Here is a 14,150-nt window from a genome sequence, read left to right on the forward strand (position 1 = left end):
CATGGGACCATCCATCAGTGTGGATATAAAGGACATCACCTTATGTCCTTTAGTCTGTCCCTGGAAACAGTTAAGGAATAGACTCAACTTAGTGAATCTTATCCTGGAATAAATAGTACTAGAATACATTTGGTTGACACGACTTCTGACAATATTTTTGCTTTCCTTAAAGAATTAAATGCTGAGAGTCAAGGAGAGTAAAGTTTAAGAAAATCACTTGATTAAAAAAAATACTAAGAAGCTAAGAAATAGTTTTAGATTGGACTTTTTAAGGGACTCTAAAAAAAGAGTAGGAGCTATTTTATACATTTTCTACTCACCTTTTGTACATTTAGGATTTTTATCTTTATGTAATATCTATATGTCATCATAAAGAGAATACCACAGCATAGGACTACTTAATTCTCAGGGAGTTCTTCATTCTGTAACTTCTGACTTATAGAAATGTATTTCATATGGGAAATTTAAGGATAAGCAGATGTTTTGGTTCAGAGGAATAAAAGTTGTGAAGTTCATTTGAATAACATAATGAAAGTATCCTTGAATTACATCTTTTTTCCTGTTTTTTAAAGCAAGAAAATATGTGTAAAAATATGACATACCACTCAAGAAGAAGTGAAAAATAAATACATAGCTATTAATTTCCAAACCATACAAAAGAACAAGTGATCATATGTATTTTAATTAAAATCTTATAATATTGTAATTAACACTCTAACATAAATTTGATTTATTTGGAATTTGATCATTGGGAAATCATAAACATACATACTATTTGCTAGGCAATGTAAGTGTAAAGAAAACTGGCATAGAGTTTGGCTTGAAATAAGCACAAAAGCAGTATTTTCAGACATCTTTTCTTAAATGGTCTTTATCAAATTATTGCTGACATCTCATTACAGTGTGGTATTCAGTGTTCACTAGTTGGTGCCCTCAAATGCTGGAATTCACAAAGAGAACTTGAGATAAGAGTTTGGGGCAGGGAGAAGACAAAGCTCCAGCTCATCTGGGAATGGAATAAAAGAAGGTAATCTGAAGAAACTGGTATTTAAGCTGACCATTAATGTAGAGGTAGAGTTTCGGTTTTGGGAAAAGAAAATCCCAGACATTTGTTTGGCAATGGCAAAGATAGAATCTGAAAAACAAGTCTTTTTCTTGTTTATTAAAAAAAATTTTTTTTTAATAATTGCTTTACAATGTTGTATTGGTTTCTACTGTAGAACAACGTTAACCAGCTATAAGTATACACAGCAGCTTCCCACTAGCTACCTGTTTTACACATGGGATTGTATAAATATATACATGTCAATGCTAGTCTCAGCCCATCTTACCCTCTCCTTCCCCCACTGTGAATTTAGTTGAGGATCATCTGTGTACCAAAAGATAAGCTTCAGGATATAGGATTGGTGCATACGCTAGAGGATTTTGAATGATTACATTTCATTTTGCAAGAAAAGTCTGGTAGATATAAATAGGAAGTAATTTCCTGGGGCAGGTAGAAACAGAAAAATTAGTAAGCAGAATAATGATGTAACATAAACTTCATAGAGGATGATGGCATTGGAACAAAGTGAAAAGCTGAATATGAAAATTATTGTATTAGAAGGAATGTAAGCCTGGGCAAATGACCAAAGGCTAGAATTGGGATGACAGAGGGATCAAGGATAATTTAAAAATTTTCTGCTCAGTGGCTGGCTAACAGAAAGAAAAAGAAGTTATGCTGCAATAAGCAGACATAATATCAGGAGAATTATTTTAAGGCTGTAAGGTTCATTGGTTTGGATTTCAGTCTTTGAGATGGCTGTTCCACTGGGATACTCAGAGGCCACTAACTATGCAGGATGTAATTAGAAATGCATCAGTTTATCTCAGAGGTTAAGGCCAGTGATAACCATTCACATTACCATATCAGGTGAGCATGTTGTGGCTGCTGAGACCAATGAGAGAGTGAATAGAGGGATGAAATATGGGATGACCTAATCTTATGGAATGCCCACTTTAATGGTGGAAAAAGGGATGTCAGGTAAAGCTTGAGGAAAGTTAATTTCTGCTAATATATAAATATGAGTGAAGAATTATGAAAATGCAGAGTCATAGAAACTGAAGGTTTGGGAGAGGAGTGAACAGAATTTTAAAATGCCACAAATGAGAGTATATGGACCAATAAGGCCATTATGGAAGAAAATTAACACACAAAGAAAAAACTGCAGTTTCAGAGGAAGGGGGAAGCAGAACAAACAGGTTTACTTTTTCCTGGACTGGGACAGATCCAATACCTTCTTAGGGATTACATTTCTGTCCCATTAGCTCATTTTAATAAATAAGATTAGCTAAAACAATGTACCTCCCATCCAACTCAAGTTCTTATTGGGTAAATTGCTGTTTACTGGAAAGCATTTGTCTTCAAATACAGTTTAAATTAATTTTATCCATAAGTTAAGCTAAACTTTCCTACAAATTGGGATATTGACTGTACTGAGAAAGCTAGCGTATTTTCACTTCAAAATACCTATATTTGTCTGTGTTTTCTTGATACCTTCATTCCCCACCCTGTTTTGACATGAATTTGTCTCTGTGAAACAACAAGGCATTAGACTCCATAATAAATAGGGCTGACCTGGAAAACTTCTTTGCAAGGCTTAGGATAGGCATATGTCCTACAAAACATTAACCCCAGTGTGAATATTCTGTGTGTAAGTAATGAGATTTGTAAGGTAACAGAGGATGTCCGAGAACCTGTCAGATCAAAGCTCAGGTATTGGCTGCTAAGACTTGGTGGGGGTGAATTGCCACTGATAGTACTAGGAAGGGGACATAACATTTAAGAGAAGACATCGTGTTATTCAAGAGATATATGCCCAATGATCAGGCTGTTAATTGGACTTTTGGAAATTGAATCAGTTTTGTATAAAATTTGAAACATAATTGCAAAGACTATGTGTTTTATAAAAAAGTAAATCCAGCTGGACCTTTGTTTATTTATTTGTTTAGGTTGATAAATAAGTTGGTTTACAAGTGTATGCCCAATTTATGTTTGACATCTAAAGATATAATTGTTAGGAGTGACTTTTAAGTGTGAGTAGGGGGACTAGTTTATCATATCAATTGACTTCAACCATAGGTGAAAGAGATGTTGCTCAGTTGCTAAGTCCTATCTGACTCCTTGCAACCCCATGGACTGCAGTATGCCAGGCTTCCCTGTCCTTCACTGTCTCCTGAAGTTTGTTCAAATTCTTGTTCATTGAGTCGGTGATGCCTTCTAACCATCTCATCCTCTGTCACCCACTTCTCCTCCTGTCCTCAATCTTTCCCAGCATCAGGGATCAGGAAAAGAACCAGCATCAGAGCCTTTTTCAATGAAAAAGATGCGGCTCTTCGCATCAGGTCGCCAACGTATTGAAGCTTCAGCTTCAGCCTCAGTCCTTCCAATGAATATTCAGGGTTGATTTCCTTTAGGATTGACGACTTTGATTTCTTTGCTGTCCAAGGGACTCTCAAAAGTTTTCTTTAGCACCTCAATTCAAAAGCAGCAATTCTTTGGCACTCAGCCAAAGAATTATGGTCCAACTCTCACATCCGTACAAAACTACTGGAAAAACCATATAGCCATGTGTGCATCTGGTACCATTTGAAGGGTTTAACGAGAAGTTTTTTTCCTAAATGCTTACAGAGGGAAATTGACTAACATAAAAATAATTTGTCTATTAATATCATTTATTAGTAATTAAAGCGATCATAGTTTTTAGTGATATATTAATTATCATTGAAATACCATTTTAGTTTGTGAATTTTATCTACTTTTAGCATAAGGTAAAAATGATTACCTAGGTTATTATTCTACTGTAATTGTCAAGATTTGGTTTTCCGATGAGTGTTGGATTTATAGAGAAAGTTGGCTTTCTATATCACAAGTTCTAAAGACTTTGCATACATGATTTTATGCAGTCCTCCTGGCAGAGAAACTCTGAGGATAGGAGAAAATTGAAGGTTACAGCAGTTAAATACTCTGCCTGAAACCATACAGCTAATGTAGCTGCTGCTGCTGCTAAGTCGCGTCAGTCGTGTCCGGCTCTGTGCGACCCCATAGACAGCAGCCCACCAGGCTCCTCTGTCCCTGGGATTCTCCAGGCAAGAACACTGGAGTGGGTTGTCATTTTCTTCTCCAATGCATGAAAGTGAAAAGTGAAAGTGAAGTCGCTCAGTTGTGTCCATCTCTTCGAGACCCCATGGGCTTTAGCTTAACAGGCTCCTCCGTCCATGGGATTTTCCAGGCAAGACGACTGGAGTGGGTTGCCGTTGCCTTCTCTGACAGCTAACGCTACTAGGATTTGAACCCTAGACCCTTCAAAGTCTAATCATTATCTTTGACAACTACTAACTCTAAGAGCAGGATGAATAAGAGAGGGGTTTTATAACATTCAAAACCAAATGTCAAATCCAAAACTGTTTGCTTGCAGGCTGTCTGATCTAAGAGTATATTTTTAATCTCTCATTTTTCTGCTTATTTTAATGTGTCCTGTATTATAAAAGTCCTCAATCAATAAAATCTAGAGTTATATAATGTAAAAGATATAGTTAAAATGTTAGTTGCCCAGTCATGTCCGACTCTTTGTGACCCCATGGACTGTAGCCTGCCAGGCTCCTCTGTCCATGGAATTATCCAGGCAAGAACACTGGAGTGTGTTGCTATTCCCTTCTCCAGGGGATCTTCCTGACCCAGGGATCGAGCCTGGGTGTCTTTTATGTCTCCTCCATTGGCAAGTGGGTTCTTTATCACTAGGGTCACCTGGGAAGCCCAAAAGATATATTAAGAAAGTATTTACTACATTAGTGGCCTTTGACTTACTAAAAAAGGATTTCTTTAAATATCTTTGTGAAGTATATGTTTCTACTTAAAATTTAATTAATATATTTTCTTAGCATTTGCTGTCCTGGATACTGTTTGCATTACTGCAGAAGTTAAACAGAAGGCAAAATAGTTTTTCTTTAACTTTTTATTTCATATCAGGGAATAGCCAATTAACAGTGTTATGTTAGTTTCATATGAACAGAAAAGGAACTCAGCCATACATATACATGTAAGGATAGGATAGTTTTGAACTTCAAATAATTAGTAACAAGAGCAAAAGTGAAATAAGACATATACTGAAAATAAATGTTCTGGGGGTTGTAAAGAAAAAAACAACAACAGCACAACTAAAATTAATTACCAGACTGGGACTTGAAGGACAGTAGAATGCTGATAGGAAAAGGAACTAGTAGAATGGAAGTAACCATGTCTCCTACATACGTACCTAGACATGATGATGGCAATTAAAAGTAAGTACTATCTTGCTTAAGCTATGAGGTACTTACCATAAAATGTTAAAGAAGAGATAAGAAGGGAGGAGAAAGCTATATTAGGGAGTGCCTTAGTGTTTTTACTTAAATGAGAGGGTCCATGTTGGTTTTTCACCTGTATGTTACATGTTAGATGGTTGCTCTGGAACTTGTGGGTAGAATTGATCAGATAACATAGACAGGAGACTTTTTGAGATATTCCAAGCAAGAGCTAGCTTTGCCTCAAGTCGAGACACAAAAGTGGGTATGCAAAAAGGGAGTGGGTAGGAAAGACAATTCTGTAATTCTGTAATAAAATGTACAAGACATAGAAATTGAGTTAAGGGGAAAAGAAACTTTCTGAGCAAAGAGTTGAGAAAAGAAACTCGTGGCCAGGGAGGTGTGAGTCTCATGAGGTCAGTTTTCAGGAACATCTTCATTGCTGTTTTTTAAAGCAACTTCTAGAGTGAGTGATAACTATATTTTCCTTGCTATCTAAGGAATGAATCCATGTTAACCAAAGAAGTGTTATATTATGCAAAGTCTACAGAATTGTGTTTATGACTGCAAAGTAGGGTCAATGATACTTTAAAAGGAAACTATAAGGTTTAATCGAGCATCACATTGATATTGAGATATCTAAGGGCTTCAATCCTTACTAAGCACCACTAATAAAAAGCCATGGTGTGGTAAACATTATTGCTATAATAAAGAGTGGATGACACTTTATCCTTTTCATTTCTGTTGACTAAGAAGGGTAGAATATGATTTTCCCTTAAAAAAAAAAAGCAGAAATACAAGCATGTTTTTAAAAGTGAGTATTTTTCAAAAGGCTCCTGACTGCTCTCCCAAAATTGGCTTTCTTTTGGTAAACAGGGAAGGTACATGAATACTAAGTATAACTCCAGCGTTGCATGCCACAGCTTGTTATATGCTAGCATCTGTGATTTGCATATAGTACGTAAGAAAAAAACAACATTTGGTTCTATAATAATCTTTATTACAGATAAGAAAATTTATGGTTAGATAATTTAAGTAACTTCTTTCTGAATTAAACAGTTGGTGAGAATTTCTGGTTGAAGACAGCTGCAGTGGGAATGGTAAAGGTCAAATGGATGAATTCAACTTACATCTACATGTTAGAACCAAACAGCCTTGGTAATTGATTGAATAATGAAATTGAGTAGATTTTTGGCCAGGGGTTACCTAGGCTGGTTTCAACTATCTAGGATGGTTCCAAATGAGGTATAGTATTGTACCATTTTCTGGCATAGGGAACATCTGAGGGATGTTTGTGGGAGGGAAGGTGATGCGATTGAGCTTGGGTGTGCTGTTTGACATGACTATGAGCTATGCAAGGGGACAGATTTAATTAGACTGTTGATTATAAGGATTAGGAGGCTTAGAAGACAGGAATAGACTGGAGATAGTCATTTTGTAGTCATCAGTTATGAATTAATCATTAAAGACATGGATGAGTGTATAATATTGCCCAAAGAGCATGTGTAGAATAGAAGATAAAAGGGCTATGTGTGACACCCAAGGGAACAGCAGCCTTTCAAGGAAAAGCAGAGTGGAGCCCCGAGAAGAGATGATAAGTGTCCAGTAGAGTGAAAATCCTCAGGGCACACATGATTCAATGATGTCACTTTTTTGTGAAACAGCTATTACAGTATTACATGTTATCTACATCTCTCCTCTGTCCTTAGTGTATTAAATGGCATATTTTGCACTTCCATTAGGAGAGGAAAAAAAAAAAAAAGGGAAAGTATTTTGGTGTAATTACCAGTGTATGATGTATAATTGACATGGGTATTTGTATACTTGTTCATAAATCTATAGGTAAGTTTTGACAGAAAGACTGGTGAGATCTTCAAAATGAGAAGCATTAATCTTTTATGTAATTCTGAGGTGAGAGTAGAAACAAGGGCAGAGTGGGACTATTATAGTTCTTTCTTGTACTACTACTTTTAACCCAAGTCACTCATAATTAGGAATGACAATAACTTTGAAAGGTTCATGCAAATGTATGCCCTAATAAAATGTAGCCCAAATAATCTAAATAGGAGAACTAATGTAAAATAAAAATTTCTTGGTTAACAGAAATGTCTGTCATGAAAATTTATATAATTTTTGTAAAAAATAACTGCTCAGAGACTACATCTTCAACCAGAATGCAGTAGCTCATGTTTCTGTAGACTGTCTTACGACCATAGAGTTGTATTAATTGATTTGTTTCTTTACAAGTCTATACTGTAACCAAGTGTGGTCTATTACCTAGTCTAACTACAGTGTCAGTAGACTTTAAAGAAATCAAATGAAAGCAATATTAAAATAATCTTTGATGAATTTGTCATATATTAATAATTTTAACTCTATATTAGTACAATATTAACCTGGAATAAACTTCCTAATTTTAACATAATGTGGGATAAGAATGTTTCAAAAGGTAGCTAATAATCACAGCTGTGTTGAAAATGAAATCAGAAATTTTAAACAAATAATTGTTTGGAAAAATAGTGGCAATCTATTTAAAGTAGTTGTTCAATTAAGCAGTGATAAAAGTGCAAATTTTAGGTAGGTTCTGATTTCAAACCTAGTGTCTGTTCTAATATTTTTAGCCTCAGAACAAAATTGATAATGTTTTCTCTTTTCAAATTAAGAAGAATACAGCATAAATATTTGGAGTGCTAAGAAGCTGTGGCAGTTCTAGAATTTGTGATTGACCTAATCTGTAGTTATAAATTTGCAGTACCAATAGTTTTTATGTGCCCTATTTATTATTGTTTATTCTACTCTATGATTGAGGTTTTTGTATATAAAATACTTCAAAGCACCTCTAAAGAGTCTTCTTTAAAGTAGTTCTTTATAATGTAGATTTCCCTGTTTTCATCCATATTGTAACTATAAAGGGAATTTATTTTTACTTCTTTATCAGATAAATGGGGATATGGGTGTTCATGAACTTATTTCTATAGCACTTTATCTCAAATAATTTTTAGAATTCTGTAGTCACACTGCCTTGCTTTAGGAATATATTTATTTTACTTAGATTTAATTTATGGCCATTGAAAAAGCTATGTTATTTACAAAACAAGCAGTTTGTTCATTTATTTAACTTTGTGCTTGTGCTCAGTTGTGTCTGACTCTGTAACAACTTTTATGGTGGTGGTGGGGGGGGAGGACTGATTATTGTTTACATCTTAAAATCTGATTTTTTTTTATTTATTGTAGGTTTTATTGGGATTTAATCATGCTTATAATGATGGTTGGAAATCTGGTCATCATACCAGTTGGAATCACATTCTTTACAGAACAGACAACAACACCATGGATTATTTTCAATGTGGCTTCAGATACAGTTTTCCTTTTGGACTTGATCATGAATTTCAGGACTGGGACTGTCAATGAAGACAGTTCTGAAATCATCCTGGACCCTAAAGTGATAAAGATGAATTATTTAAAAAGCTGGTTTGTGGTTGACTTCATCTCATCAATCCCAGTGGATTATATCTTTCTCATTGTAGAAAAAGGAATGGATTCGGAAGTTTACAAGACAGCCAGGGCACTTCGCATTGTGAGGTTTACAAAAATTCTCAGTCTCTTGCGTTTATTACGACTTTCAAGGTTAATTAGATACATACATCAGTGGGAAGAGGTAAGACATAATCTTTTCCTTTGTATAAAGTTTCTATATCATGATATTTTAAACTATAGTGGTTTTAAAATGAACAGCTATGCTATGTATAATTAGTTTTATGAAGTTCAAAAAGAAAAAATTCATTTTTTTTCTTTTTGGTACATAAGTGATACATTTGCAACTTTAAAAGATATGGTCGAAAACTGAATTTGAGCAAAGTGAAAAAGATAGCGATTATAAAGTAATTGTCTTATGCCAATTCAGTCTTTTCAAAAGCAAATCTACTTTAATCAGCAAACTTTTATCTTAAACAATGCAACTGCTCCTTCACCATGGGAGGCTGTTTTTATCTACTATGTAATATTAATTTGTTTTATCTAACACATCAAGTGCCATCTTTGACAAAATTGTAGGGTCCGATTGCTAGTTTGTATCATTAGTTCTGTGAAATAATGTGGAATATGTTTCCTCATATTGAAATTTCAGAGAATCATGCTTGAAGAAAAATTATTCTTTCGAGTATTTTCAACTTGTGTATGTAAAGACATTTTAGTGTAATAATTTTGCTCTTTGTTATTTGTGTTATAGTTATTTATTGTAGATTATCTGTACTAGGTCATTTCATAATACTGAAAAGCAGCATATCCTGAAGGGAAATTATTACATAGAAAACACAAATAATACAGTGAATAAAAACAGTGAATCTGGCCAGTGTTTTGCTGAGTAGGGCATCCATTGTTCTTAGGCAGTAGGTGGAACTTGAAAGGGCTTAGAAACTGGGTGGGATCTGAAAGGGCTTTGGAAACTGGAGTTCTAAAGATCTGAGTCAAATGTACCATCACCAAGCAAGGGAGGTTAAATCTCTAATTTTAGAATCTGCATATTAGTTTTTTGATTTTCTTTTCCTTCTAAACACACCTTAAAAATTAATTATAACTTGAACTTTATTGTCTGCATAAAAATAAGGGTCAAAAAGGCCTCCAGAGTTGACTAAACCTACACTAAAGAAAACAACACACTGACCAGGGATTAATTGCCGCTTTACTAGCTACAGAAATGCTTTTTAGGATGAATTATATTTTGGAATTTAGGTTTAACAAGTCATAAAATGAAACTTCTGTGAACATTAGCTCTGCTTTCTGTGAGACTGTGGCAGTGTTTTGTGTGTGCTTGTTGATGGCATTTTGGTTCCTAGGATTTCAGGAAATGACATGCAGCAATAAAACCCAGTATAAGACACTGCTAAAAGGCATAAAAATAGATCATTCTTAAAATATGGATACAAATTATATTTAAAATCAGATGAAGCTCATTTGAGAAACTGATTAATCTTGTAATGTATCTCTATGTAGCACAATCCATCTAACATGTAATAAATGTTTGGTTCTCAAACATTATTATGCTAATGTTAATATCAAGGCGAGGTAATTATTGATAAAATAGCTAATATTTATTGATGGCTTATTATATGTCAAGTAATATATTTGATTCTTTACATGGATTAGTTCATCCAAGCTTCCTAATTTGCCCAGATTCACAGAGTAGTAGATGGAACTGGGAGTCTGACCTTGGCAACCTGACTCCAGATCCCAAGCTCTTAATCACAAAACTATATAGCTTCTCACTATAACATATATTCTTTTAGTGATAAATGATTTACTATTATACCATTTTATATGTATGATAAAATATGTGGGAAACTTTTCTTAACTGAGCTTTGTGGTGCAAGCAATGTATGATTTGAATATTTGCCTCTTGAAACATGGTCATAAAATTATTTTAATGAGTAGCCTGTGAGAAGAAAAGTCACTGATATAAATACCCAGACAATTAAAAATACAGTGGACAGTGTGACTATTTTCAGTGTCTTGTAGTTTGAACCCAGTTACCCTAGAGAATGGCAGAGGGATGAACAGATGGCATTCTATCAGATAAAATGCCAGGCTACGTGGTCATAGAAGAGCACGCTCCTGAGCGCTGTTGTCCTCTGGCTCCTGGCAGCGGTCAGAGGCACTTAGGTGTGTGTAACTCGATGGTGTTTTACAGATGCCATGATAGAATTCAGGAGCATTGGCTCATCGCCATCATCACTGTAAAATGAAATTTAATATGCCATTACAGACATTTGGTAACCAAACCCATTCAGGCTCGAGCTGTGAGTTGGCGTAATCTTACTTATAAATAAATGACATTGATAGTAAATGAACCGTAAGCTCATTTCATGAAGAATGTTTTCTTGATTATATGATACCCCCATATAATATCACATATATCATGGCTATTTAATATCTGTTTATAATACTGTTAGAGGAAAAAACAGTAGTAATTAACCCCAAATTTATTATGGGTTTATTATTTCATGATTGCAATACCTGCATGATTGAAACCAAAGTCATGAAAAAATGTTAATAGTTCCAAATTAGTATATCTCTACCTCAGTTTTATAAATGCCACCAGGATGTGTTTACAGGTAGAAACACAACATGTAATCAGGTTTCTCTGTGAGCATTTGGAATAAGAGTACAGAGGAAGATGTGGGTTCACCCACATGTCTTTGAGTTCTGAGCGTTTCAGTACCAAGCTGGCTCATGCTAAATTCAGCAAATTTGGGGAAGTAATGTGTGAAGTCTGGAAGCTGCCACAGTTCTAAATGAATCATTCCCAAGGAAAGTGGCTGCCTTCTATAGGAAACTGCTTCCATCTTCAATGAAATTTTTTTCCCCCCTGGTCTGAATTAGTTCAACTGAAAAGCAGCAAGAAGTGCCAAAGCCAGATAAATTCAAGAAATATTGTGAATGAAATAGAGAAGTGTCACATTTTAGCCCTTATGTTACTAGCCTGCTAAAGTTGAACATAGTGGCTAATATTGAAGGAAGGGGCTGATTTGGCCAACTAATTTATGAAGCATGGTGTTAGGGAGCATGGGGAGTTGTCTTCCAGAAGCAATGATAAGATCAGTGGCTTTAGGATGCAAAATTAAAGCTCTCTGACACTGTACTGAAACTTTATATGTATGGCCATGTGAGGTGAAGATCTGGGGTGATTGTTTAGATAAATCAGGTCAGAAAATTCCTTTTCCTATAATCTCCAGAAAATGGAATCTCTCTCAGTTTTGTATTTTGACTTAAAAAAAGCATCTCTTTAATTCAGCATTGTTGTTGTTATTGTTGTATTTCAAGTGAAGTCAGTGACCCAGTCCAGAGTGCTGGTTTGCAACTATCACAGAAAGAACCCATTCTCTGTGGTCCTCCTAAAAGAGACATATGGTGAGGAAATCCTCAGAAATTAAATGGAATGTTATTAACAATTTTGACAATCACTAGCCACTGAAGAGATAAAGGGTAGATTAAGAGCTTAGTAAATAGGAGATTATTTGGTTAGAAAAGGTGAAGAGTTCCAGGAAACTTGAATGTTACAGCTGCTGATCCCTGTTGTTTTATCAAAAGCAGATGATCCTTGAAATTATTAGATATTTTGGAAACAGTAATTGAAAAGAGAAATATTAGTCTGCAGTGGTTATCTGTTTGTAGGATTCAATGTCAAAGAAAGTAGAAATTCTTCATGGGCAGTATAATACAGGTATGGTAAACACAACGAAACTCCTGTAGTAACTATGGCTTTGGAATACATACCTATAATATTTTATTTTTTATTCCTCATTCACTATCCTATCAATCATTTAGGTGTAGATTTTAGACCTATCACAAGCAACATGCCAATTTTGAGGCAAGAAAAGAGGGCTGTGGTTCTGTTTTTCATGTATGTCTATAGAAATTTCAGTTGAGTAATGTATCTGGAATATTGCAATGCTCTTATAGCAATCAGTATTAGATTTTTATGTTGGCTTAGAGGCAGATATATGTACAAATTATGTTTAACAACAGGACATTAATAAGGAAATGTATTCCACAGGGAGCTAATACAGACTGTGGTTTCTGTCTTTCGTTAATTTTAGCATTCTAATTGGTATAGATTAGAAACTAACTCTTGTTATAAATTGCCTATTTATAATTATACCATGCATGTTATAACCACTTCCATTTTTTAGAAAGCACACAGAATTCTAAGACTTGCCATAAGCAAACACCATTGTTTTGATAAGCCTTCCCTCTGCTAGAATCTAGGGAGGCTTCCTGTTTGTGGTATCAGATCTGTGTTTCTTTGCTTGCCTTCAAGGCCCTCGGCGAACCATGTCCCCATCTCACCACTGTCACTTCCTATTTGCACCAAACAGCTCTTTTCTATTTGATTTTTAATTTTATAATGCTTCTGGCAGAGAATGGATTTTTTTTTTCCCCCCTGCATCTGCTAATTTTGCATGTGCCACAGCTCAGGTTTGGAAGGCCTTCCTTTTCCATTATTCATTTAATGCTCAAACACCTCTGAAAATATTCTACATTGAGGGACTATGCCATAATGGTCAGTACTTTTACTCTGAACAGTTCTACTATCTCTGCTTGCATTTGTTCATGCCCATAGTCTGGGTGTGAATTCTCCTGTATGCATTTCTTTTCCCTACCTGGGCATAAACGTCTGTAGGGAACATCAGTGTCAACTTTTTGCCCTTGAGTCTCCTTGTACCGTGGTCCAGAGTTCTAAACACAATCGGTTGTCCAGGCATACCTCTCCGCTGAAGACATGGTAGTCCTCCATGGTCTAAATCCATTAAATAATTGCAAAGGAAAATTAATTCTTCCCTCCCAAGCATATACTGAGTGCTTCTATGTGCAGATGCTACACATGAGGATACAAAGCATACCCCAGCTTTGTAGGAAAAAGAGACATGTGAGAAAAGAATCACAGATGGTGTGGTAAGTGATGGCATGAAAGAGGGAGTGAACAGTTACAGCCTATTTTTTGCAGAAGAAAGCTTTAGGGATACGCAAAACTGAGTTTTGAAGCTGGAGCCTGGATTACCAAGATGAGAAACATGGGACAGAGGAGCGCAGTCAGTGAGACATGAAACCCAAGCAGTCAGCACAGTTCTGCCTCTCCAGAGCCTGGGCTGCAAAGGCAGTGAGTCTGGAGGTATAGGCAGGAATTTGTGCTGAGGACTGACTCAACCAGTAAGGTGTCACTGAGGCTTTAGAGGCAGGGAGTTTGCATTTTGAAATGCTGCAGAGTGAAGAGGATTGGAGACAACTGAGGATAGAACTAATAATATCAGTTAAGAGAGAGATTTATCACACAG

General features: G+C 35.5%; 1 protein-coding gene across 1 annotated transcript in view; it reads left to right on the forward strand.

The window, feature by feature from the left end:
- The window catches only part of HCN1 (hyperpolarization activated cyclic nucleotide gated potassium channel 1), a 446,804-nt gene that overhangs the window by 42,463 nt on the left and 390,191 nt on the right, over positions 1 to 14,150 (forward strand). The window contains exon 2 of the mRNA XM_043489086.1: positions 8,554 to 8,977. Within this exon, the coding sequence (XP_043345021.1) occupies positions 8,554 to 8,977 (424 nt within the window). The remainder of the gene's footprint in view (positions 1 to 8,553; positions 8,978 to 14,150) is intronic.

This window comes from Cervus canadensis, chromosome 16, assembly GCF_019320065.1.
Source record: "Cervus canadensis isolate Bull #8, Minnesota chromosome 16, ASM1932006v1, whole genome shotgun sequence".
NCBI classification, from domain to species: Eukaryota; Metazoa; Chordata; class Mammalia; order Artiodactyla; family Cervidae; genus Cervus; species Cervus canadensis.